Source organism: Chaetomium strumarium (genome assembly GCF_033439665.1).
Source record: "Chaetomium strumarium strain CBS 333.67 chromosome Unknown B0T15scaffold_3, whole genome shotgun sequence".
NCBI classification, from domain to species: Eukaryota; Fungi; Ascomycota; class Sordariomycetes; order Sordariales; family Chaetomiaceae; genus Chaetomium; species Chaetomium strumarium.
Window position 1 is genome coordinate 2,024,646 of NW_026944431.1, and position 25,629 is coordinate 2,050,274.

General features: G+C 55.1%; 7 protein-coding genes across 7 annotated transcripts; 3 read left to right on the forward strand and 4 right to left on the reverse strand.

Annotated features, from left to right (window-relative positions):
* Nucleotides 1–5,923: 5,923 nt before the first annotated feature.
* B0T15DRAFT_157788 (uncharacterized protein) lies at nucleotides 5,924–6,679 on the forward strand. The gene is made up of 3 exons (XM_062862076.1): nucleotides 5,924–6,190; nucleotides 6,270–6,319; nucleotides 6,382–6,679. Exons 1-3 carry the CDS (start codon nucleotides 6,061–6,063, stop codon nucleotides 6,550–6,552), a joined length of 351 nt encoding a protein of 116 aa, XP_062722706.1. The 5' UTR covers nucleotides 5,924–6,060; the 3' UTR covers nucleotides 6,553–6,679.
* Nucleotides 6,522–8,036, reverse strand: B0T15DRAFT_157804 (uncharacterized protein). Its single transcript, XM_062862077.1, has 5 exons — nucleotides 7,933–8,036; nucleotides 7,634–7,872; nucleotides 7,498–7,556; nucleotides 7,056–7,409; nucleotides 6,522–6,974 (listed from the first exon to the last, which is right to left on the reverse strand). Exons 1-5 carry the CDS (start codon nucleotides 7,943–7,945, stop codon nucleotides 6,767–6,769), a joined length of 873 nt encoding a protein of 290 aa, XP_062722707.1. The 5' UTR covers nucleotides 7,946–8,036; the 3' UTR covers nucleotides 6,522–6,766.
* An 881-nt stretch (nucleotides 8,037–8,917) lies between these two features.
* Nucleotides 8,918–10,747, reverse strand: B0T15DRAFT_484166 (uncharacterized protein; the record flags this gene model as incomplete). Its single annotated transcript, XM_062866210.1, has 4 exons — nucleotides 8,918–9,024; nucleotides 9,081–9,248; nucleotides 9,313–10,544; nucleotides 10,602–10,747. 4 exons carry the CDS (start codon nucleotides 10,745–10,747, stop codon nucleotides 8,918–8,920), a joined length of 1,653 nt encoding a protein of 550 aa, XP_062722708.1.
* Nucleotides 10,748–11,004: 257 nt separating this feature from the next.
* Nucleotides 11,005–12,441, reverse strand: B0T15DRAFT_528604 (sedoheptulose-1,7-bisphosphatase). The gene is made up of 2 exons (XM_062869051.1): nucleotides 12,133–12,441; nucleotides 11,005–12,067 (listed from the first exon to the last, which is right to left on the reverse strand). Exons 1-2 carry the CDS (start codon nucleotides 12,308–12,310, stop codon nucleotides 11,256–11,258), a joined length of 990 nt encoding a protein of 329 aa, XP_062722709.1. The 5' UTR covers nucleotides 12,311–12,441; the 3' UTR covers nucleotides 11,005–11,255.
* A 359-nt stretch (nucleotides 12,442–12,800) lies between these two features.
* B0T15DRAFT_157917 (DNA polymerase subunit Cdc27) lies at nucleotides 12,801–14,706 on the reverse strand. Its single transcript, XM_062862078.1, has 6 exons — nucleotides 14,469–14,706; nucleotides 14,346–14,401; nucleotides 14,074–14,297; nucleotides 13,956–14,023; nucleotides 13,160–13,901; nucleotides 12,801–13,103 (listed from the first exon to the last, which is right to left on the reverse strand). Exons 1-6 carry the CDS (start codon nucleotides 14,520–14,522, stop codon nucleotides 12,850–12,852), a joined length of 1,398 nt encoding a protein of 465 aa, XP_062722710.1. The 5' UTR covers nucleotides 14,523–14,706; the 3' UTR covers nucleotides 12,801–12,849.
* Nucleotides 14,707–18,349, forward strand: B0T15DRAFT_566567 (Phosphatidylinositolglycan class N-domain-containing protein; the record flags this gene model as incomplete). The annotated part of the gene is made up of 6 exons (XM_062870699.1): nucleotides 14,707–15,259; nucleotides 15,329–16,884; nucleotides 16,941–17,128; nucleotides 17,183–17,430; nucleotides 17,482–18,086; nucleotides 18,119–18,349. Exons 1-6 carry the CDS (start codon nucleotides 15,085–15,087, stop codon nucleotides 18,347–18,349), a joined length of 3,003 nt encoding a protein of 1,000 aa, XP_062722711.1. The 5' UTR covers nucleotides 14,707–15,084.
* A 2,130-nt stretch (nucleotides 18,350–20,479) lies between these two features.
* On the forward strand, nucleotides 20,480–23,865 carry B0T15DRAFT_393358 (fungal-specific transcription factor domain-containing protein; the record flags this gene model as incomplete). The annotated part of the gene is made up of 6 exons (XM_062864683.1): nucleotides 20,480–20,622; nucleotides 20,709–20,733; nucleotides 20,923–20,940; nucleotides 21,026–21,156; nucleotides 21,301–23,730; nucleotides 23,799–23,865. 6 exons carry the CDS (start codon nucleotides 20,480–20,482, stop codon nucleotides 23,863–23,865), a joined length of 2,814 nt encoding a protein of 937 aa, XP_062722712.1.
* Nucleotides 23,866–25,629: the final 1,764 nt, after the last annotated feature.

Consider the following 25,629-nt stretch of genomic DNA (forward strand, 5'->3'; position numbering starts at 1 on the left):
ATGGCGGCCTTGTTCACCTACCTACATAGGTATTGTACATACCTGGCCTTCGGGGATCCAACGTATTGCTACTGTTGCTCCCAGGACCCTAGCCGATCGCTTCACAACCCAGAAAGAACACTCCAACGTGGGCTGATATGGTAACTTGGAAACCACTGCCTGTCTGCACTGTCGTAGTATAAAGCATGCACGGAGATTTCATATTTGGCCACTATTGTGGCATACCTACCTAGGCATGTTACCCAGGAGGTACTCTGGCTAGGTACATACCTCAGGTATGTATGGTATGGGTGCACCATGGTATGTATGCCCACGACGTCCTGTGCGGTGCTGCTCTATTCAGTAAGCCCGATTCGGACTTCGACGAGTCGACGGACAGCGAGGCGCCTGTCTGGCTCAGTGAGCAACAATGTATGATGCATGGCATGGCATGCAGTGGCATCGCCGGGGGTGTTGGGTGACTGCAGGCGGACAGGGATAGGTGGTCGGGGGTGGTGGACGAGTGTGCTGTAAACGTTGGCTTGTCTTGATGACATGAAACACCAGAGCTATGGTAAAAATGAAATGTGACAAACCTTTAGCAGCATCATATCTTGCATGCTACTATCGGTTGCATTCCAGTTGCGCACCCCATTGTATACTTAACGACGCAGTGTGGCGTCGTCTCTCATGAGTGACTGACTCAAGCAGGAAGGCCGATTGGGATCCGTTGCCAGCCCGTGAGCAGTAACTCGAAGTAGTAATTGTAAATTCAAGGGTCGCTCTTTGCTAGCCACCACCCTGCCTTAGCACCATTCGCCCGGCGACGGTATAACGCCTTCCCATGATATTGATCCCTTGGCCTTTCTCAGCCGAGGACTCCTGGAACGAGAGGTATCAGGCAATACCCCAAAACGCCTGACAATCCGAACACGCCACACCCGAAGAACCTGGCATGCCTTCCTTCCCATGACACTACGCCGTCCCTAGTCCCTACTCCAGTTGACATAGCTTCAACCTGGGAGTGCGTGTCTGGCGTGGAATAACAGAAAGAGGAAACCAGAGAGACATGGAAAAGAAAGAAAAGGGCTGCCAGATTTGCGCCATAGCTGAGCAGCCTCGTTCCCATGTTGCAGGTCATTGACCCAACATCGTCTCACCACTACCTTCAGCCATCAAGCTCCCCGCAGTACTATATGTTGGTTCCTTCCAATAAGCGAAAGCGGCAATGCTCGGCACCCTCACGCCGCCATTAGCCCTGCATGCGGGATGCAGGACCAGAAGGAATGTACATAATCCCCATCCTCGGACGATGGAGGGGAGGGCGATTTCCCGTGGAAATGGGCGTCTTTGCACTGTTGGTGGGGGTGTGTGCCATCTCGCCGAACGCGGGTGAGTGTATGTTTGTCCTGACGAGGTGAGACGAGCATTCGTGTAGCCGTAAAGGGGGGTGTCGAAGAAGGCGGGCGTATCCTGTTAGGCCCACAAAGCCGGGTTTTCATTGGGGAAACCAGAGGGCGATGAGACGGTGCCGATCGACTGTCTCCATGGATGCTCCGTGTCAACTGGTGAGAGTCTCAGCTGCATTGCAGCACGGCGTGCATGCTGCGGCCATGGCGGCGTTTCATGCAGCCCGCCCTTTTCGGCCGGCGCTGCAAAAGCATGCTGCCTCACTCAGTACGGGCAGCGGGCGCAGTGTGCGCTGCTGGGGCAATAGTCGTGCGTGCCAAAGTCGACGGCTTTGCAGCAGAAAGAGCAGCAGTGGTTGACGAGTTCCTCGTACTCCTGGACGGCCATGTTGACGGCTGCTTTTCGTGGACTGTAGATATGGCGAAACCCGAGGTTGTGGTTGTGAAGCGGTTCACGGGGTTGAGCGATGGGAGAGCAGAGTTGAGGACTCCAATGGTTGAGTTACTGGGACCAAACAGGTAGGAAGATGACTGGTGGTGAAGAGCAAGACGAGATGGTTGACGGATGATTCCAAGTTCGGCCGAAGCTTGAGAGATGTCTTCACTCGATGACAACAGGGTTGGATGGTAGGAGTGGAGGGGCGGCTTTATAGGTTTCTCTGCTAATGAGGAAGAAAGGCGGCGCAGGCAGCGGCCCCGGTGAGTTGAAGGTCAATTTCCAGAAACGGACAACATGAATGACTGACATTAGAGGAACGGGGATGGGAACGGGGACGGTGAAGGACGAGGATATTCGAGACCTGAAAGTACCTTCCACTGCGTAATGTGCTCTGTCTTTACGCCATGCAACCTAGGAGAGCTGGAAGTACTGTCAGGTCCTGATTTTCTCTCGCTTCCCATGCTACAGCGAGTTGTGTAAGAGCGTTGAATTAAAATAAAGGGATAGAAAAAAATTCTCGTTACAAACACTAGTAGGTACTTTGAAGGTTACTAGTAGAAGGCCAACAGCCTGCAGCTTGGGCAAGCCGGAACGTATCATCTTGACCTTGTTGATCCAGCATGGAGTTGTGGGCCTTTTAGCTGGGGCCCACATCTGGAGTGACAAGGATGGCACCGCAGGCGCAATCGCAAGCAGACAATGCAGCGGTGTGGCACCATTCTTCCAGTGTCGGGTCACGAGGCGTGGCAGATGGCACAGATTGGGCGCTTCAATTTGTCGAACCCGAAGAGGCATGGCCCCTTTCCTCAGCGACAATTTTCTCTGCTCTGTCACACCCGACGCGCCCTGCTCTGAGAGGCTTCATTTGTGCCCTGCGAAGACGCCACTTCTGGGCAATGATATCACTCCCAAGCCTCCTGTGCAATCAGCTTCGTCAGCGAGCAAAGATGAAGTGACATTGTCCCGCCCCGAGTATCTTTCATTCAGGGGTGAGCCGACCAGCCGGTGCCCATGTGGAAAGAACATGACAGGCGAACATTTCCGTGACTCGGACGTGGCGCTAGCGCACCACAGCTTTGGTCCTCAGGGTCCGATCAACGGGCCAAACGGGGAAAGGAGCGGAGGATTGGCGGTTTTTCTCGCGGGTTTTCTCAGCAATCAGTTGTCTCCGCATACGGACAGCCATGGGCCCGAATGAGTGAGGCTGATGATACACCGTGAAGGCGCGCATATTGGACCTTAAAATTAGGCCAATGCATGGTGTGTGTGCTTCGCCATGTCGACGCAGCAGCTAAATCCGGAGCGCCTAAGAGGGACTCGCTCTGACACGCAAGTTGCTGCTTAACAGCCCCATCCCATCTATATTGCTTAACTATGAGATCAACCAGCCGAGACGCCGAGCCTTGCTGGGCTCCAGGAACCATGATCGTTGGCGTGCTTCGGGTCTGTCGGCACCCGTCCTGCCTGCGGAGCATGGCGTCGTGACTCTCCGTCGCTGCACACCGCCCTTGCCGAGCCAAGGCATCCTCAACAGCTCAACAGCAAGACGGCGTTAGTCCCAACGATACACTACTGTCTTCGTCCGGGCGTTGCCCTTGGAGGCGCGCCCGTAATTCTTGTGCTACTGCGGGGTGGCCCTCGACTCAAGTGAGGGGTAGCCGGCGTTTAGACCCCGGGCAGACAAGGTCGAGTACGATGTTTGCGTTGGCCGCATCGCTTGTGGAGTGACGTCGGTCGACTCAATACCCCGGACGGGGGATGCCGGACAATCACAGGTCCCTGCCAAGAACTCTACTGAGATCCGGCAGCCACGGGCATCCATCGAAGGACTGGAAACAAACGGAACTACATACGGTATACATATCAAGTTTTTCAAAGCACTGCAGTGTGATGCTGACGGTGGATTCAGCGTAACAGGAGAAACCTGAGGCGGCTGCCTACTGTGTACTCGCAGCATCCTCTGCAGTACTATACACTCGACGGCATCAACCTATGATGGCCTCACTGTGACCGGAACAGGGACAATGGCGACCTGACCTGCATGCAACCCTTCACCATTGCACTACTCTGGGCCGTAATATCGGAATTAGGCGTAGGGGATAAGGATGACGACGATATCTTCCTCCCCCGTCCCGCCCAGCCCCCGGACCCGACACCCCTACTCCCCTAGCTGCCTCACGAGGCTGTGGGAGGGAGAGGTTAAAACGCGACGTAGTCGCGATAAACGGTTCTGCGGGTTGTCCACCCGGGCCTGCAGCAATCGGCCGATGCCTACTGTGTAGCCTTGATAATGCCCTCATTGCAGCTCACATATGCTCGTGTAAGTCATACTGTCACGGTGCGCTTCGTATATCGATGGAAATCATCAAGTGTCTGCAGGAGTGGAGAGCATCACATTACCGCACTCTTCCCCGTTTGCAGTCACTCCGCACTTTACCAACGACCGAATCTATCGGTCAATCTTGGGCACGGAGCGGTGCGGATATCCTCATTGAATTGAAGGTTCGCAGTGTGGGTGCCGTATGTGGAGAGGCCTTGACCGTCAAGCTAAAGTCACAGAATGACAAGATGCCTCTTGGCTCGGGCGTGCCGTGGGAAGAAGGCTTCCAGAAGACAACTCGACTTGGCATGGCCCAATCAGCGCGTTATGGGAACCAAAAGAGATAAAGACTGATCCTCCATCCGCTTGACCGAGTCACGCCCAGACGGGAGTAGCCTCGGCCTTGTCATACTAGTCCCGTGGCCGGCTGCAGAAGAGACCTTCAGCGGTGCCATGCCGGTACCCGATGGACGTCGCCTACCCCATCTACACAGCACCGCATGCCAACAAATAAATTGAGTGACACGGAGAAGAGCAAGTTATCTTTGAGCACGCCGAAATGACGCCAGCCAAGGGAGCAACTGGAAGTGAAAACTCCAAGTTCGCCTAGGTGTTTCGGTAGATACGATGGGTCCGCAGTAGCGCTTTCGAGCACAAGAGACAGATCCGACGGTAGTGCTCCTACCCGAGAGCCCACGCTCGTGGGGTCAACAGATGGTAGTTGTCATGATAAGCGTTGGCTGAAGGATCCAACCCTCGGGGTTGCGCAACTTCGACTCGCTTTCATTGATGGGCGTAGGTACTCCAGTTGCTGTGCCCTTATGCGAGCTCCCTGGCGGGACGGATGGGCAAGCGCTGGGTTTGTCCAGACACTCATCCATCAGATTGTTTCAAGTTCAACTTATAACCCCGTGAACCGACGGTATCCGTAGCAGAGCGCTGGCATTTTGGGAGCGAGTTGGACGGCATATCCCGCCCCGGACGTCCATCCGATCCGATATCGCAGTTGGTGGTTGGGCTTGTAGTAGGACTCAGGATAGACCAGCTCCACCACGTGGTGGTGAAGGTCTTCCTTCGTTAGCCACTCCAAACGGTTAGACTCCCCACTTCCTTTCACGAGCATGTGAAACGCAGTCCCAACGCTCACACTGTTTGAGCGGTGAGGCTCACCTGCTGACTGGTTGGGGGAGGACATATGTAGACATATGTAGAGACGGACGACCCGAGGGAACGGATGGAATATGCAGGCTGGCATAAGTCTCCTGCGCAGCGTCTAATCCTTGTGTCACATGCTGACGGGATCCTCGAAATAGAAACCAAGTTAGTAAGAGAACTTGGAGGTTTGAGGATGCTGTTCCGTACGGAAGTACAATAGGTCAGTACCTCATGTAAGTGAAGAATCCTAACCCTTGTGAGTACCTCACTGAGAGGCAGCCGTACGGAATACACTTCTAGCCGCCGTTTCCACTTCCTAGTTCCCACCCGTTGAATGCTGGCCCCGTCGATTTCAGACCGCTCTATTTGGGCAGCTGTATGTATGGAGCACGTAATTCCATGTATTGGTACTCCGTATCCGTACATGCCTGCGGTAACTATTGCGGGGAAACCATTTCCCTCACTCCCAAGGCTTGCCGCCATCCTCAGTTTGCGCGTCTTGTAGGAGCAGCTTGGGAATAAGGTACCTCCTTTCCGCCGCCTACGCGGGATGATGGTGCTTCAGACCATTTAAACAAACTGTTTTTGGTACGAAAAGGTATAGATAAAACACAGTAGCATAATCTGATAGACTATAGAGATTCTTCGTGGAGTTGGCTCTGCTGTCCTCTAACACGATCGAATTGCCGTTTTGGGATGTCCGACAACCCTACCGTACATACATCAGACTAAAAGTCCATACGGATTGTGATACCATCATGGCTCCTACTGGCCCCTTTAGGCTCGTCACCGTCAATACGGCGCCTGAACGTGCCAAGAGGTTGATTGGCCGCGTTGTTGAGGACGTCAAGGACCGGTACACCATCATCCATGCTGCCAATGCCGCAAGTGAGTTTATTATTTTTTTTTTCTCGTTCGGCTCTCATACGCGTCCTAAACGGCTTTACTCACATGTTCTTCGCCATAGGCATTGACGAAGTGCGGAAGACTGTCGAGGAAGCACAACCAAATGTCTTGGTAAGTGGCCTCATCCGGGATGACTGAGGGAGTGCCGTGCCAAAGCTAAGACGGGCATGCAGTTTACCGCCTCAATGTGGACGGCCGAGGAAGCCCAGCAAATTGTTGCCATCGCTAAGGAGATTGTGCCCGACGTGAAGACATTCTCGCTGCCGCAGGGCCTGCAGGTGGAAAAGGGGCCGGATGCGGTGGTGGAATATATCAAGGAGCATCTTCCCGACCTGCTGGAGTAGAGTTGACGGCCATGCCAAAAGAGACAGAGAAGTTGAAGTCAACAGAGGTGCAATGCAAAACCAGGAATAACTGCACCCTGTTCCGGGCCGTGCTTCTATGGCGGACATATCCGGTGCCATCATCTAGATGTATGTAGCTAAAACCGCATAGAAAGAAATAAGGACAAAGAGGGCAAACAAAAACTGCCACAAGATTGGTCATGTCTATGTTTGTTCATTCCTCGTTCTTCATGACGTTGTACAGACTCCCGATATGCGGCTGGATCTCCACGACAAACTCGTCCCCATCATGCAACAGCTCCTGCGGCTTGTGAGCAAACCCGACACCGGCGGGCGTGCCGGTGATGATCACAGTGCCCCTGGGCAGCGTCGTGCCTTGCGAGAGGAAACTGACAATCTTCTCAACCGAGAAGATGAGATCACTTTATGTAAGGTATATCCACGGTCAGCAAAATCACAACAGACGTCCTCGTTGAGCAAACCAAAGGGCCCAAAAGACTTACGTCAACCCGCTATCCTGCACAACCTTCCCATTCTTCAACCCCCTCAACCTGAGCTTGCCGACGTCGGGGACGAGCCGCTTGGACACCAGTACGGGCCCCAGCGGGCACGCGCCATCGAAGCCTTTCGAGTAGCACCACTGCGTCTGCGCGAACTGGGCGGCACGGCTCGAGATATCGTTGCTGGCCGTGTAGCCCAGCACGTAGTCGAGCGCGTCGGCCTCGGACACGTTCTTGGCCTCCTTGCCGATGATCACGGCCAGCTCGGACTCGTAATCGGCCGAGTCGCTTGCGATGGTGTGTTTTGGGATGATGGTCGGCGCAGGCCAGGGGTCGGCGAGGCAGGTCTCTGGCTTGCTTTTTGTTTTTGGGGACAGGATTAGCCAGGGGAAGGAGAAGGGCAGAGGGGACAGAGGGGACAGAGGGGACAGGGGAGAATTCGTACAGGAAGACGGTGGGGATCTCGGGGATGGTCATTTTAGCTTCTTCGGCGTGTTTCTTGTACTGTTCTCAGAGAGAGGTAGGTATCAGCAGAACAGTCTTTTGGAACCATCTTGCGCATTTTCAGGGGGTCAACTCGCGTTCAACCCGATGCAACGAATGGTCCCGACCTCCTCCCGCGCCAAGGGGGAGAGAACGCGGCCGATAGTTGCGGTTTCGCTTGTCGGCGAGCCGGCGTCCAGCACCGACGTGCCACTGTACACCTTGACCTGGACATCCTCGCCCTTGCGGACGGCAGCGCCGACGTCAACGGAGCCGTCGACGGGCTCGCCGATCAGGATCTTGCTATCATGGCCCTTGGGCACGAACCGGACAAGGCCTACAAGAGTGCAGTGTTAGTGGCTCTGCAGCCTTGGGAGCATTCACGATTGGAACTCACGATCGAATGACATCTTCTATCGTGTGGCGGTTGTGCTGGTGTTGGAAAGAAAGAGGTCAATGAGTCAGGCTGGTTCTATGCTCACGAAGGAACAGCGGTCGAATCACTCGATATATCTGTTTATCTAGATGTCCGGTGGCGGCCGGAACGGGCATTCGGGATCTAAATAAGGCGCCGCCCATCAGGTGCGACTACCTTACCTACCAGGAGTACTGGTAGGTACCTTACCCCTTACTGAGGACTCAACACTGGGGACCAGGAGTGGAAACTGCCAACAGGAGCCCGGCGACATCAGCCTGAGTAAGCTGTTTCCGTGTCCCAGCTGCAATTGCATCCATTTGTTCCGCCTTTCGCATGTCAATTGGGCTTCGTCGGTCGAGTCCATTGCCCGTACAGGTTGTCCGCAGGGAAGTGCCGGATGACGAGCTCAATTGCACCATGCAGCTTCATCGTTTCCGGATCCCCACCTTCCCCGCAGATACCTGGTATTAGAGAGGGGCACGAGGGGTTAGAGAGGGACAGCTGGAGTTTCTCCGCAGTCAATGCCCCGCCTCGAATTGGCGACAATCCGCTACGGTACCAGGTATGAATCCCAAGTCAGGCTTGTGGTGAGGCACTTGGTACTCCAGCTTGGTCTTCTAATTTGCGATACTGGCAAGCCGGGACGAATGACGGGCAGAGCACTCCTGATCAGCGTTGTAGTGATGTAGCCATATGCAGGGGATAGTTCGGCGACTGCGTAAAATGAGCTTGGGACGGAGGCTCATGGATTACGTAGAACAGGGGCTCGTCAACCGCTTACTCGACGGTGAGTACAGATATATACTGGCGAACGGCGAGGATCGTTTCGTTAAGCTGTCATTGCAGAAGGCGTTGAATTATGCACATACCTCTTCAAAGCAAATACATTGGCAACGGGCGTTTCATCCTTCCACAGCCCCTGAATCAACTCCCGTGATGGTGAGGATGAGGTTGTAATGCCCAGCTACAACTCGTACGGCATCGAGTCCTTGAATATCAGATGAGGTTTCCGCTTCGCCAGGTTCAATATTGTCTCGGCAAAAACCCCGTTCGCCCACGCGAACCAACTCCCTGAAGCCATTCGTGTCAGTAGTTACCGGTGGTTTGAGACGAGAAGTTGAACTTACGAGTATACGAGCGTGAATAATCCACGTTGATACTCTCATGTATCAATCCAAGCTTGCTCGATTCGAGCACCAGCTGCAGGCACTCCACGATCTCCTGGTCATCGTCCGATGTCTGCGCCTGGACGAGCAGACTCATGGGCCACGCATTCTGTAGGCCAATATGCGGTCCTATCGCACCTAGTCAGCCCCTTTCCCGTCCATCCATAACGATCATCACGAGGCCCGGACAAACCTCCGATACCCTTGAAATCCTTCCCCGCCAAGTAATACGGATTCCCCTCCTTCTCCAGCAACATGCGCCTCGTATTTCGGTATGTCGCATCCTCCTTTTCAACGAATCCCATAAGCGGCAGCGCCAACAGGCTCGGGTAGTTGGCATCGTCCATGAGCACCGCGCTTCCGTATCCATCCACCTCATAGGCAAAGACCTGACCGTATTTCTTGTGGTTCACTACACCATGCTCCCATATCCCCTCTGAGATCCGCTTGCTCCAGTCCTGAAGCGTCTGGCCGAGCTTCGAGTCTGCATGCTTGCCCGTTGACAGCAGGATCTGAGCGGTGCGCTTCAGCTCCACGGCCATTTGCGCGTTGGCGGGAATGAAGAAGCCAAAGATGGTCGCGTCATCGCTGGGACGGAAGGCGGACCGGATGAGGCCGGTGCCATTGTTCAGCGGGTTGCCGATGCCATTGAGGTTGAGCGTCTCGGTGCCCGTGGTTGTGTGACGCTGGAAAGTGTAGACGTTTGGCTGGAACGAACCCGTCTCGGAGTCGAAGGTGCCCTTGCTCTGGGCGTCGAGGACGTGGAGGACCATGGCGACAGCCTTGTACCAGCGCTGGTTCATAAAGTCCGTGCTGCCTGTGTGGTGGTGGAATTCGTTGGCCAGCGCGAGGAAGTGCGCCAGCGAGTCGAGTTCGTACTTGCACTCAAAGACTGCGCTCGGCTCATAGATGGGGTGCACGGCGTCGTCCTGCCCGTTGAAGCTCACGGGCAGTCCCGAAATGGGGGGCGGCTGAAAGGCATTGCAGTAAGGGGCCTGGATCACATATTCGCTCTGCGTGTTGATGGCACCCAGTATCAGAGTGAAGATGGCCGGATCCTTGGTCGCCAGCGACTGGTAAGGCTTCAGTTGGTTTGTGCTGTCCCGCAGCCATTCGGCTAGGATGTCGCCCGTAATGATAAAAGACTGCGGGCCTTCCCACTCGCCCTCGTCAAGCCAAGCATCCTCTTCCTTCCTCCTGCGCAGCTTCTTCTTTATCTTCTCCTCGTTTCCGTCCGTGTGGAACTTTACCGTTGTGTCCGTGGTAGAGGGGTAGGCATTCTCGAAAAGCCGGGCGAGGTCGGCGTCCTTCATCCGCGAGGTTATGTCGCGGATGACTCCCTCTATCGCATCTGAATGGAAGGTCCTGCAGCGAGGATCTGGCCGCTGGAAAGGGAGCTGGAGTGGTCCCTTGCTCAGAGGCGGGCTACCGTGTTGTCAGCATGGGCCCATTGCAGCTTGTCTGTTTGAGGAGATCTCTCACTGCGGGAAGGAGGCATAAAGGGCGTAATCCGGACAGGCCGCCTTGTCGAACTTGCCAGCTAAGCGTTCCTGGTCGCCATTCGAAGCCAGTGATGCCGCCGGCACCAGGAGGCACACAGCAAGCGAGCACCACGAAAGGCGAGCCATGGCGTCGGGTCCGGGTCCTGCCGTTCGCAGACAAGAAAGAGCACGCGCGCACACAGTGCAAGCACCTCAGGGACCAAACACTTCCAGTCTGAGGGAGATCAAAAGCAGCCTCACCGGTGCGCCCCCATGTCTGTCAATTCCGCCTCGTGGCACGAGCCAAGCATGCGGCATGCGCTTGGATCTTGGAACGAGGTTGAAGGCTGGCCGAGGGTGAAGGGTACGGTTACCTTTGTTCTCGCGGAAGGACAGTTATAATGTATGTATGTACTGTATTTATTGTGCAATGTCATTGTGGGGCTCGGCCCCATCGAGTTCGAGCCGGCTTGGCTTGGCTTGGCTTGGCCGAGTAAGTTACCGACGGTAACTAACCGTTCCCCAATCATTCTTACGTTACTAGTAGTATCTAGTACCTTACCATCATCACGCTTCAACTGGACGCCGTCGGGTGCTGCCGACTACGAAACACGGGCAGTGAGGTGATTCGTACATAATAAAGGGACAAACCAATTCAACACTTGCCTGACGACCCCGTCAACACGGCCACGGCCTCCTGCACTTCCGATGCACTCCCCAACACAACACCGCCCTTCTCATCGCAACTCTCCACCGCGCGCTCGAGAATGCGCTGCCCAGTACTGGGGTCGACCGCCCGCCCGCCAGCACACTCCACCACCAGCGCCAGCGGACACAGCTCATACAGCCTCCTGAGCTTGGCTTTGCTGCTGTCCTGATTCCGGTCCACGGGCGAGAGGTACACGCCCTGCCCCTGGATCAGCATGTGGACGACGTCGGGCACCAGCCCGCCCGCGTAGCGCAGCGTGTACTGCCGGGAGATGTAGCCCGTGACGAGAGACATGTAGCGCGAGTCCTGCGAGGCAGCGCGCAGGTTGGCCGGGGAGAAGTAGGAGGTCGAGGGCGAGAGGGTCAGGTTAGGGTGCGTGACGCGCCACTTGGCCATCCAGCCCTTGTCGTCCAGGGCGGCCTCGAAACAACAGCTTCTTCCTGATCCTGGAATGCGAACGGCTACGATGGCGGTTGCGCGCGGGCCGTACACGCCCAGGATGGCGCCGACTTGCTTGTGTGCGGGGTCCTGGCCCAGTGCCGAAGGCCCGTCCCAGATGGAGACAATCGTGCCGACCGTCCAGTTGGCCGAGATGATGGAGCTGCCGTCCAAGGGATCGAACGCGACGCAGTAGTGTCCCGTCTTGGGGTTGACAGGGCGCTGCACGGGATCTTCTTCGCTGCTGGTGGTTGCTATGAAAGGACAGCGCGATATGACTTTGCGTAGCAGTTCCTCGGCTCTCACATCGACATTGAGTTCTGGGAGTATCAACCACATTGTTCCTGTTCAGGCTATACTTTCGAGACGTAGGTCATGGACATACGGTTATCGCCAAACGAGTTGGCAGTCCCGACAGCCGAGACATGGTGTGATTCACGGAGAGCCTTGGACACTTCGGCTATACCGCCCAGCAACAGGGGAATGACGGAGCTTATGAGCGAGTCGCGGGTGCCGTCTTCAGGAACGGCGGACTGCAGAGCAGATCTGAGCGAGTCACTCATGGCTGCGAATCTTATGTTTGGGCGACGTGTTTCGAATTATGATTGAGCTCAGTCACCTCGAACCAGACCTATTTTATGGCCATACTGAGAGCTTTACTTCGTATAAAAACCGAGTCATGTATTGTACATACAACCAAAACTCGCGCAAGTGGGAACACGTAAGAGTACGGATTCGTACATACCGTACACTAAATTACCCACCGTATCTATGGGGACCGCCAAGGCTAGCAACCACCCAAGTGACCTAACATTGCAGTGTTACTGTTGGCCTCCCGCTCAACCCCTGCAAGCTACTAGTAACCAGAATCGTGTACTTCGTAGAGATTCTCAAACCCTACAATCTCGCGAAACAGAATTAGGGATGTCATTTTCATGGAGCCCCACTCCTGGAATGTCGATGTGCGGTTTCGAATCGCCTGGCCCGCAGCATCACAAGGAATAGCAGTACATACGTGGGCGGCGCCAGTTGAATGCGTAGTGCAATAACGAAAGGTATTCCCTGATCTCGTTCTAGGACTGCTCGGACTCCTGGAGTGCAGTTAAGATGCTTGGACGGACCCATCAGGCGGGGTCGAACCTCGGATGACGGTGTTCAAACGGCCTGACTGTCTAGCACATCTGCCTTGACTACTTCTTGGAAAAGAAGGACATGATACTGCCCTGGCTCCCTTTCTGCCCGCCTTTCTTTGGCTTTGCCGTCTGCGTGGGGGAGCTGAGCTAGTTGTCTTCGGTTTGCTGGCCGGGGGAGGCTCATCCTCCGAGAATGATTCCCAGCCTGGCTCTTGAATGGTGACTGTGATCGAGGGTTAGCTTGAACAGCCAGGCCGGTACAGGCGCGGTTTGGCATACCAAGGTATCCCTGATCATCCATAATCTGCTTCTTGCGCATGACCCGTCTCCTGCCGCGCCGCCGACCATTGGTGGAGGCAGTAACGACCTCCGTCTCTTCTTCCTTGACTGGCCCCGCTGCTGGTGGTTCTTCTTCCATTGGCTCGTCCTCGGCGATTTCCTCCCTCTCTGACACCTCCTCGTCGTCATCGTCTTCTTCCATCATCTTCCTGAGCTCCTCCTCCCGCTGCTTCCTGCTCTTCAACCCTGAGACACTACGCGGCTTCGGTTGCGGCAATTCTTCCTCGTCCTCCCCATCATCCGACAACGGCTGAACGGCCGGATCTTCGACGCTGGGTGTCGCAAGCTGCCGAGACTCTGCTTCCTTTTTGTTCTTCGTTGTTTTCGACGCCGCTTTCGAGAAGGCCTGCATGATGCCGGAGCTGGCACCGCGCTTCAGGGGCGGCGCAACTTTCTTGGCTGGTCCCGAGGAGGAGACTTTCTCTGTGGTCTCCTGAGCGGGCTGTGCAGGCTGTGGTTCCTCCTTGACCTTTCTTGCAGCTGGCGCCTGCAAGGTCTTGGAGGCGGCCATTTTTGCTGGTGGCTTAGCCGCAGCAGCAGCAGCAGCAGCAGCAGTAGAAGCCTTCAGACCGGCTCCCTGCCGTTCCCTGCGGCGCATCCGCGGGTTAGTGATTGGGACGAGGCTCTTCTGGCTATCTAGAGTGAGCAGCTCGTTGCCCACATCCACTAAAAGAGCCATGTCCTATTGAAGTATTGGTCATTGATCTCCAAATCCTGGCATGGTGCGACAACTAACCTTGGTAGGATGGGGTCCAACAGCGTAGACGTGTATGGAAGTGACATTTTCATAGTCAGCTAGGGTCTCTTTCGAGTTCCGGTTAGCGGAGCGATGTAAGCAGTGGCTGGCAACGAACCTTTCAGCCGTTCCTCGGGCACCAGCGAGAGAGTGGATGTTGGCACGGCTTCTGTAAGCATCTTGGCATCCCGGGGCGAGCTTGCCATTTCAACATCGCCATCGCTGCCATTTTGTGCAGCTGGTGGCCCATGGGCAGCTATCTTGGTGCCGTACACCAGGTAAGTGGCATGCACGGCACCAGGGCGTTTCGCATTTTGGCTTCTGTGGAAATCATACAGCATCCTGAATATGTTAGCTCTATCCAGATTCTCCTGTGGTTTGGCATCGTACTGCTTGGCCGTGTTGACGTGAACCTGGAGAGCCCGGCTCAAGAGCCGATATGTGACCTGGCGGACCTCGTCAGTCGAGACTCATCCATCTGGCCGTGTTTGATGGAAGAGAAAAACTTCATACCACTTTGTCCTCTGTGAGGACATTCTCTGCAAGGAACTTGTTGTAGCTATCCATCGCGAATTGGCAATGCGGATGCGGCACCTGTCAGACCTCAATCAAGGTTCTTGTGATGACTTTTAGCGATGAAGAGCGGCAGGTCGCGACGCGACGACGCGCGCAGTCACGTTAGCAATAACTATTCGTACAAGTAGTTCAAGTTATGTAATTAAGCCCCTGCCTCAACTATTAGCAGGTGGAGATCGTGATAGCTTGCAGCTCCTGTCCCGTGCGCCAGGAACGGGAACCTTGATGATTTGCCGCAATTGCCGGTCCACAGGCTCCACATGAGCGCAAACGCGACGCAAGCGCTTCCAATGGTTGAAACCCGTGGCGCCTCGAGCTTGGCCATCCCGAATCCTGGATCTCGACATCTTGAAGGGTGATTTTTCTTTCGTTACGGCGACCATTGTGTCGGCTTATAAATTCTCAAGATTTGCGCCATGATTCGCAACAGTCCGGTCGTTCCGTTTGCCTAACCGACTTCAGACCTGTGTCCTGCTACCTAGCTGCCATTGCGCCGGCACCCGCACCCGGAGCTGCCGCCGAGGATCGAGGCGCGACTGCGCAAACAGACAGCATGGGCTCCTTTCCCCGAGTTCGGTTCCTGGCGATTGCCATAATCTTCCACTTCGCGTACATATTTTCCATATTCGACATCTATTTCGTTAGCCCCATTGTCTCTGGAATGCGCCTGTTCCAAGTAGAGAGACCAGCAAACCGCGCCCCCGCAGACCGCCTGGTCCTCTTTGTTGGTGCGTGGAAGAATAGGATAGGCCCCCATCTCAATGTAGAAAACAGATGCTGATAGGCTTCTGGCCCAGGTGACGGATTGCGTGCTGATAAAGCGTTTCAATGGCACCCCGAGCCCTACCCCCAATCTGATGACGACCTCGCCCCGCGACCCTTGGCCCCCTTCCTGCGATCCAAGGTGTTGGAGGAAGGAACATTTGGCGTGTCCCACACCCGCGTGCCGACTGAGTCGCGACCCGGCCATGTTGCCCTCATTGCCGGCCTCTACGAAGATGTCTCGGCGGTAACCACGGGCTGGAAGCTGAACCCGGTTAATTTCGACAGTCTCTTCAACCGCAGTCGGCACACGTGGAGCTGGGGCAGTCCCGACATTCTACCCATGTTCCAGCACGGTGCCGTACCTGGCCGGGTGGACGCATTCACCTACGGCGCAGAGCTTGAGGATTTCTCCTCGGATGCTATTGTGCTGGATCTTTGGGTGTTTGATCATGTCAAGGAGTTCTTTGCCGAGGCGCGCAAGAACAAGACGCTCAACGATGCGCTGAGGCAAGACAAGGTAGTGTTTTTCCTTCATCTGCTGGGACTAGACACTACCGGGCATTTCCACCGGCCGTATTCGAAGGAATACCTTAACAACCTCAAGGTCGTCGATAAGGGAGTGCAGGAAATTGTGAAATTGATTGAGGCCTTTTATGGCGACGACCGAACGGCCTTCGTCTTTACCGCCGACCATGGCATGAGTGACTGGGGCAGCCATGGCGACGGCCACCCCGACAACACGCGGACACCTCTCATCGCTTGGGGCTCAGGGGTCGCCAAGCCTCAGCTCTACCCGGGAGATGTCGCACCGGGACACGACGAGTTTTCGTCAGACTGGCATCTTGACCATGTCAGGAGACACGACGTTGCGCAAGCCGATGTCGCCGCGCTCATGGCCTACCTTGTCGGTACTGAGTTCCCAGCGAACTCGGTAGGTGAGCTGCCATTGTCATTCCTGGCCGCGGATATCAAGGAGAAAGCCGAGGCATCGCTCGTCAATGCGCGCGGTATTCTCGAGCAGTACCGCGTGAAGGAGGAGATGAAAAAGGCCACCGAATTGAGGTACAGACCTTACGAGCCCTTGAGCAACAAGGGTCTCGAGCCCGAAAGCCGGGTTGCTCACATCCAGCAGCTCATCGAGGCTGGGAACTATGAGGAGGCTATCGAGGAGTCAGCCGCCCTCATGAAAGTAGGCCTCGGCGGTCTCCGGTATCTGCAGACCTACGATTGGCTGTTCTTGAGGGCGCTCATCACTGTAGGGTATCTGGGATGGATGGTGTATGCTCTCACGACTGTCATCGACCTCCACGTATTGCACGGGCGTTTACAGCCCTCGAGAACGCTTTTTGGGGCTCTTATCTCGTCTTCGATCTTGACCGCACTCTATGCATCCTTTATTGTCTCGAAGTCTCCGCTTGCTTATTATGCGTATGCCTTCTTCCCTGTCTTCTTCTGGGAAGAGGTCTATGCGCGCCGGCAAAGCTTGGTGGAAGGCCGCAAACAGTTATTCGGACATATCGAATCAGGGGGGAGCCTTGCTTCGTTGGTATTCAATTTTGCAGTTTATGTCGGCATCATTGAGTCATTGGTATGGATACGATACTCCTTCCGTTCTGCTCGAAACCCGCGAACTAATATCTATAGGCTCTGGGCTACATCCACCGCGAGATTCTCACAATACTGTTCATCGTCGGCGCCTTTTGGCCTCTTGTCTATGGTCTCTCCTTCCTGCAGCAACACGCCGCGCTGTCCATCACGTGGCTCCTCTCCTGTCTCACCATGAGCACCTTCACATTACTTCCAGCCATGAAGACTGAGAATGTGAACTTGATGTTCGTTCTCCCGAACCACCTGTCTGATGAGGCAAGCTAACCGTATGCTCGTAGTATGGGTGGGGGCGCATTGATGGTTATTGTCGGCGTGTTATACCTGATCTTGGAAGATTTCGTCCTCGCCGGCTTTACGTGGCCGGCGAAGGGCTCTTCTCGCAACAACCTAGTTTCCCGGACTCTTGTGGGTATTCAGGTTGGCCTTACGCTCCTTGCTATGGTTGTCACTCGGTCGAGCGCCCTGTCGCTGCAGGCAAAGCAAGGACTTCCTCGCGGCAATCAGATTGTGGGCTGGGTTGTTCTGGGTGAGTTCGGCTAAGAAAAGTGATTTCTAGACTCGGCTAATCATGTTGCAGTCGCGTCCCTCCTCATGCCCGTGGCATACCGTCTGCAAGCCAACAACCATTACATGCACAGAATCATGGTCATTTTCCTCGCCTGCGCCCCAACATTCGTCATCCTCACCGTTTCCTACGAAGGACTGTTCTATGTCGCCTTCTCAGCGATCCTGGTCAGCTGGGTTCGCCTAGAGCATGCCATCTATATCCATTCCCAGCCCGAGCCAACCTGCTTCTCATCAACTAATGGCGCGGCGGACACATCGTCATCATCAGCGAACGGATCGGCAGCCCCCAAAGAGCAATCCCTCCTCAGCACCAAAACAACCCTCGCCTCGCCCTTCCGCCCACTCACCCTCCACGACGCCCGCGTCGCCCTCTTCTTCTTCGTCCTCCTGCAATCAGCATTCTTCAGCACGGGCAACATCGCCTCCGTCTCCTCCTTCAGCCTCGATAGCGTGTCCCGCCTCATCCCCATCTTTGACCCCTTCTCCCAGGGCGCCATGCTCATCCTCAAGATTATGATCCCATTCGCACTCGTCTCGGCAAACCTGGGCATCCTGAACAAACAGTTAGGCGTGGCACCCTCGGCACTGTTCATGGTCGTGATGGCTATCAGCGACGTCCTCACGCTCTACTTTTTTGGGTTGTCAAGGACGAAGGGTCCTGGCTTGAGATTGGCTCGACGATTAGTCACTTCGTGATTGCGAGTTTGCTGTGCGTATTTGTGGCGGCATTGGAGGGGGTCAGTGCCATGTTCATTGCCGGAGTCGAGGTCGGCGACGACGTGACAAGGGCGGTTGAAAATGGGGTTGTGGCGGAGGCATTGTCGGGAAAGACTAGTAGCGCGGCAGTCGAGCAATTGGCTGCTGGTGCTGAGGAATAGCGGTATGTAGACGCAGATATAGAGAAGGGTTATTGGAAAGTCCAAAGGTACCGTATAGCAGCCAATTAGAGTTGGAACTGGCCCGCCTCATCTGGCGTGATGACCCGGCATCGCGATGAGATCTCAGGTCTTGTACAATACAAGCCGTGTCTCACGTTACAGTTAGGGTGGCCGACCATGCGTTGTCGTGCCGAGCTTGTCGTTCCGAAGGCCACTATCCCCGTCCTGTTCCGGCTGCCCATCCTTATGCCGCCGTCGCATATGTTGCATCACTTCCGAGTCTCTACTCACTATGTAGAGTGAGGAGTGACAGGCCATCCTGCAGCTGGTAGGGTGGGCAGCCTGAAGTTACATTCCACCTATAGCAGGTGGCATGTCCGCTCTTGTTCACGATCACCACCCGGCTATTTATCGTTTGCGTTTGCAGAAAAGGGGTAGCTGAATTTGACGCTGTCGCGGAGCTTCCCGACAGAGCGAGGGGAAACCGCGGGGTAACCGGGGCTCGCTCCGACTCAAAGCTAATGGATCGTATAGTAACGTTATCTGGGGAAGCCTCCACAATCGTGTTGGTGACTCGGGTCTGGGATCCTTACTAGGTATCCTGCTTGGGGAAGACCATCCTCCTTTCTTCCTTGCCCCAGTGAGATGTGTGTGCCTCAAGCCGCCGGGGCATGAGGAGTGCCCGACTGTGAACATACAATGCAGGAATTCCCTATCGCGCATGGTTTTGTTGCCGCAACCATCTCGGACAGCACAAGACCAGAAACCAAGTCTTGCCACCGCCGTGCCCGTATGGTTTCGTCAGGAGGATGAGGGGGAGAGAGTGAGACTACTGTGATCCGATACATACTGCAAGTATGTAGAAGTACATGTACTAGTATGTACAAAACGGGATCGGCCGGAACAGTGGAGCAAGAAGCAGGAATTCGGATCCGGGACTCCGGCTTGACCGCAACCGGTCAAAGTCGCGAGTTCACCAACATTTCCGTCCAATTTCCTCGGTTCGATCCGCCGTGTTCTAAATAACAAATCCAAAGCCGGTGTCCCGCCGGATGCCACAGATTTTACCTCAAAACCCCCCACGAAGGCGGCCGGAACAGCGTCCAGACATGACAAGTCCAGAATGGTGTGCGGGCAGCGTGAAGGCCGAGAGTTGGATCTCAGGAATGGTGGTCGTGAGCCAAGAGGTTCCCCGGATTCATGGTTTCGGCCACCATTTCCTGAGCGGGCTGGACTTCCCGTGTGGTGAGTCTTGGCTGCACTTGGCCCAAGCGTCCATCCAACCCTTGCGGTGCCAGCTGACTTGTCTCCTGGCCCTCTTTGAAATGCGTCGCTGACACTTGGCTGTCACATGCAAGACAGTGTCCAGAATCCTCTAGGTACTGCCCCTTGTACCTTGTTCCAGGTTCCCGTCATGACGCTGCCCCTCCCGTCCTTCCGTTTGATGACTTGCTGCACCCATGCAAGGTTGGGACGAACAAACGAACAAGAAGCCGCTGGTTGAGTGCCGCCGGGATGGATTGGGCTACCTCGAGGCTACGTACAGAACGGTAGCAGACATCTGCTTGACTCTACACTACAAGCATAGGTTGTATGTATGTCCCAACCTACACCACGCTAGTGTAAGAATTAAAACGGTCTGCATGCCCCCTAAATAAACCTGCTCGCTGGGGTACCACCTGGAATCCGGGGTTAGACAGTGCCGCAAGTGGACACTGACCCGCTCTTCAAAGCACGCTGTATCGGACTTGTGCCTCGACACCGTTTTCGAAAGGCCAATTTGTCGCTCGCATCCCATCGTGATTCACATTCCAGGAGGGATCTACCAGACGGTTTCGCATAGACGCAACAACTTCGGTGTCCTACAACGCACCTATCTATCCCACCCGATGAGTGCATGCGGATAGCAAGATCGCAGCCTGTACAGGGTCGCTCGAAACATTCGGATTCATTTCCAGCGCGCAAGGACCATCGGCGGCGAGCTCGGTGGCGGGACACAGCGGGAGCGCCAGGTCGATCGATCCCGGAACCTTGTTTGTCGTCAGTTGAACTCCGAAAGCTAGTTCTTTCAACAACCTCCTCGCTCTCCTCAACGTGAAACAACCACTCTTCTTTCGGTCGCTCGCCAAGATGGAAGTCGAATCGACCCCTCCGGCAGGGATCACACCTCCGAAGCAGCCGTCGACCTCGCCGTCGCAACATTCCACTACTCCGTCGGCGTCGGCAGGTACGACCACAACGACGACAACGGCTGGTCACATAAGTTTCAGGAGGTCGGTCTTTTCGGTGTAGTATCTTGGGTCGCGGGGAGAAATCCGGGGCTGTTTGCGCTGACCAGGTCATTTCTTTGGAAATAAAGACAACGGGCTTCAAGAGCATGTGAGGTGAGCTTTTTGCCCTATTTATATGCTTGAGCTGGTAGACAAGTCGGGCGGTGGGTTTTGATGGGACCTCCAATGGGACCCGTCCGAGGCTCTCTGCGTATTGCGACTGCCTCGCCTATCTTGCCTCGGCTCATCCGCGCGTACCGGTTATCTGAGGATCACGAGCTAATAACCGTTCATCGTCTCCAGACATGTCATGCCCGCAAAGTACGGCGATCCCTCAGCCCATTGCAAGCTCGGCGCCACGTCTGCATCATACGTATTAGAGAGACCTGACATCAGACTCTTGCAGGTCCGCTGCGATGCTGCCAGCCTTGGCGTCCCGTGTACGAATTGTGTTGCTTTTCAGATCGAATGCCGCATCCCAACCCCGAAGAGGAAGAAGGCGCAGAACGCCGCTGTGCAATCGAGAGATTCGGACAGGTACATCACGCCCCGCCGAAGCCTCCGTTATCTCGGGCCTGTGGTCTGCCTCTTAGTGTTCCATCCCATGCTCTCTACGCCTGACAAACGATCATTCACCCTGCAAGCCACACGCTGAAGACCGTGATGCTAACCTGGGACCAGCGACCGGGGAGATCAGGACGACCGATCATCTCTTCCGCCTGGCGCAGCCGCCTTTCCGAACGGGACCCGACCGCCGGCTGTCTATCACACCCACGAAGGTACCCCATCAGTTGCCAACACGGAGGTCGAGCAACAGAAGAAGGACGAGTTCGACAACGCGGCACTTGCCAGTTACATGAACCTCGTCATGAAGCCCAAGTTCACGCGCGCGCCAATTACCGAAGCCGGGAGGGTGGCCTACCTGGGCGAATCATCCAACCTCACACTCCTGGTCCACGACCGCCAAAATGCTGGCGATGTGGTACACTACCCCTTGCCCGAGAACATCAGGGGCTCGAGGGCGCGCTTGACCGAGCTGGACAACGTCGAGATCGACATCTTGCACCAGCGAGGTGCTTTCCTCCTACCACCACGGGCTCTCTGCGACGAGCTGATCGACTCCTACTTCAAATGGGTCCATCCCATCGTTCCTGTGATCAACAAGACGAAGTTCATGCGTCGCTACAAGGATCCAAAGAACCCCCCGTCTTTGCTCCTGCTGCAGGCTATGCTGCTGGCTGGCTCGCGCGTGTGTACCAATCCACAGCTGATGGATGCAAACGGCTCGTCAACACCAGCTGCGTTGACCTTCTATAAGAGAGCCAAGGCCTTGTACGACGCGAACTACGAAGACGACCGAGTCACGATCGTACAGTCTCTCTTGTTGATGGGCTGGTACTGGGAAGGACCAGAGGACGTCACCAAGAATGTCTTCTACTGGACTCGCGTCGCCACCATCGTTGCGCAGGGCTCAGGGATGCACCGGAGCGTGGAGGGATCGCAGCTCAGCAAGTCGGATAAGAGGTTATGGAAGCGGATCTGGTGGTCCCTATTCACGAGAGATAGGTCCGTGGCTGTCGCGCTGGGCCGGCCGTGTCACATCAACCTTGACGACTCGGATGTTGAAATGTTGACAGAGGATGACTTTATCGAAGACGAACCCGATCAACCCAGCGACTATCCTCCGGACCCTATCCACGTACAGTTCTTTCTGCAGTACGTCAAGCTGTGCGAGATTATGGGGCTAGTTCTCTCCCAACAATATTCGGTCGCAGCAAAGGGACGACGGCACAATCCCATTGACCTGACACACAGCGACATGGCCCTTGCCGACTGGCTCTCAAACTGTCCCAAAATTGTGTATTGGGAGATGCCAAGGCATCACTTCTGGTCTGCCTTGCTCCATTCGAATTATTACACCACCCTCTGTTTGCTACATCGGGCACACATGCCGCCAACCGGCTCGCACAGATTTCCGGATGAATCTGGGTATCCGTCCAGAAATATCGCCTTTCAGGCGGCTGCCATGATCACATCAATCATCGAGAACCTTTCGGCCCGTGGGGAGCTACGGTATTGCCCGGCTTTTGTCGTCTATAGCTTGTTCTCGGCTCTCATCATGCATGTGTATCAGATGAGGTCACCAGTTCCCTCCATCCAACAGGTGACGCAGGACCGGATACGGACGTGCATGGGCGCACTGAAGGACGTCTCCAAGGTCTGGCTTGTGGGGAAGATGGTCCACACGCTGTTCGAGTCTATTCTTGGAAATAAGGTCCTGGAAGAGAGGCTACAGAAGGCGGCCGGCAAAAGACACCGCAAGGCACAGCAGAGTTTATCGTATCTGGAGCAGCAGCAGCAGCAGCAGCAACAGCAACAGCAACAGCAACAACTACATCCGCGCTACATGCACGAGCAGAAACGCAAATATGATGATATGGCCATCGACTTCAGTATGAGCACTCCTCAGCCGCCAGAATCGTATGAGCGCTCAAGGCCGCAGACACCGAGCGCTGCGACCAAGAACGAACCGGCGTCTGGTACGATGCCGCCTCCTACCAACGCATCGCCGCATGCGCGGAACGGCGATACGTTTATGGGAGGGACAGCATCGCGGCCCCACACGCGACCAGCAAGCCCTTTCCAACCGTCTTTCTCAGTGCCAGCGACACCTCCCGATCTGTACCTTGTCACGAGAAACTCACCGAACTTGTCTCAGTCAATCTGGGAAAACTTCCAACCGGATCAGCTGTTCCCAGAGAGCGTCAACGTACCGCTGTTTCAACCACTGTCACCTTCTCAACCGCACCAGACCCTCGACTCGCACACGATGGCGCAGATGCACGGCCAAAATATGCAGGGACAACCCGCCGATGGCGGACAGAGCTCGTTCGGCCAGGGCATGGCGAAGAGGGGAATGGGCGGGAGCCCATTGCAGCAGAATGCCATGCAGCCCAACATGGCTGGATTCCAGGGCCAAGGCCAGCAAGGCGGCAACTTATGGAACGGCTTCGACGCGCCCATGGTCGACGGGCAGAGTCCTAGTGATAGCTGGAGCACGAGCTCGGTACAGGGCCTGCCTGTGCCCACGGCGCTTAATGTGGAGGACTGGTGAGTGCCCCATCTCCTCGCCCTTTCGCCTCTAACAGACGGAATTTATAATCCTGACTTCGAATTAGGTTCCAATTCTTTGGTATAAACGGCGACCCCCTGCAGATGAACATGGATGGTGTTCCTATAGTCTAGGAGGAAGTATGGTCTGGGAGGCTTGGAAACTCAGGCGTTCATCCGGGCCGGAAATGAGAGTTTGTTGGATAGGCTCATTCCTACACCTGCACAACTGATTTATACGGTCATGGGTACTTGTATCGTATGTGGCTTAGGTGCAGCTCCAGTGAGTACTGGGATCCAGAAGAAGAAACCACCTACCTAATCGCTGCTTGCTCCAACGATCTTCGGCACTTAGGATGCACAACATCCTTGTCGAGATTGGGCCGCAGTTTGGGCCGCGCAACCGCCGTCGTGCAGTTGTCTCCGTACTGGCTGCCCAGGATTGGCACCTCGACCTGGAACGGAAGCCACCTACTCAATACTCAGCACATACATACCAGGAGGGGATAATGGGCATAGCTGTGGTTCGCGGCATCCATGGACCTGTAATTACCCCTCACGACGAATTAGACCCGTGCATAGATAAGTGTTCCTTATATACGGAGTCGTCAATGCCTAACTAAGTACATGCACATTCCCGTAGTATCAGATGGACGGATGCAAGTATGAGCGGCTGGGGCCAGCGGCCCGCTGTTGTAGGAGGGAAAATCCCGCATGGAGCCAAGGTGGCCGACTGGAACTAAGGTAAATACAGGGCATAACTCGACCTTTCTCGTGCCAGATCGGTATTGCTAGGGACCGTATTAGCGCCGCCAACTACGATGAAAACATGCGGCAAGGACGCTGGCATTGATGCGTTCGCCCTTAATATTGGCGTGGACGGCTATACCGAGTTACCGACTAGCAGCTTGACTATGCGTATTAGTCTGCTACTAACAACGGCATGAGGGTTTTCATCTCGTTTGACTTTAACTACCTAGTATAGCCCGTACTAGTATATATGATGTGCTTTTGGTTGGATATTGCTTGCAGTGTTTACCTCTTGTACGAGCATGGGTTGTCTTTTCTTTCCCTTGGGATGCTCCTTCCGTCCCTAACAGCATCCATAAGTCCAAATAGGCAGATATGGTTCGACTACATTTGACTGAAGACGGAACTTCAGCCTCGTTTAACGTTTTAGTTTCCTACTATCTGACTCTAAAATACACTTATATCTAGTGACTACGTTAGCGAAGATGGAGGAATTCGTCCTTAGTTGGGACGACACCGCGATTACTATAATTCCGCCGCCCCCCTCGTTTGAGTCCCCGCAGCCGCCGCAGCCGCCGCCGCTTCCTGTCCGCGTATTGACCAAGGTCACCATCGGTAATTCCCCCTTAAGAGGTGTCACAGGACAGGTCAACGCGATCCCACAGTGAATGTAACTCGTTGAAGAGCTTTTTGATTGCTTGTGCTAGTGCTGCTTCCTGCCCCGGTACGCAGTGGGCATGCCTGATGTCTTGTGTGAATGGAAAGAGTGATGTAGCCTTGCAGCTACGGCGAGATCGGACCCTAATCCCTTGCCTTCCTCTGACCCGAGTTGATGTGTCTACTCGATGCTACTGGCTGAGAGTGAACTGCTAATGTGTGGTGCTCGACTCTTGATACACTACTCTGTAATCTCTGTTCCTGGCAATGCTTTCGACGCTGGTTAATTCTCATCCAGGCTCACCCGTCCTTCCTTAAGCTTGCTATGCTCTCTACTGTCTATGCCCAATACCTCCTTACTCACTGTCTCCGCTGATATTTAACCTATCAACACTGTTAAGTCATATCTAACCTTGAGACTGCTTAGTTGATGCAAGCGCGGCTATATTGAGGGCCCGCCAAGCCCAGTCCTACGAGGACACGGGTATTCCT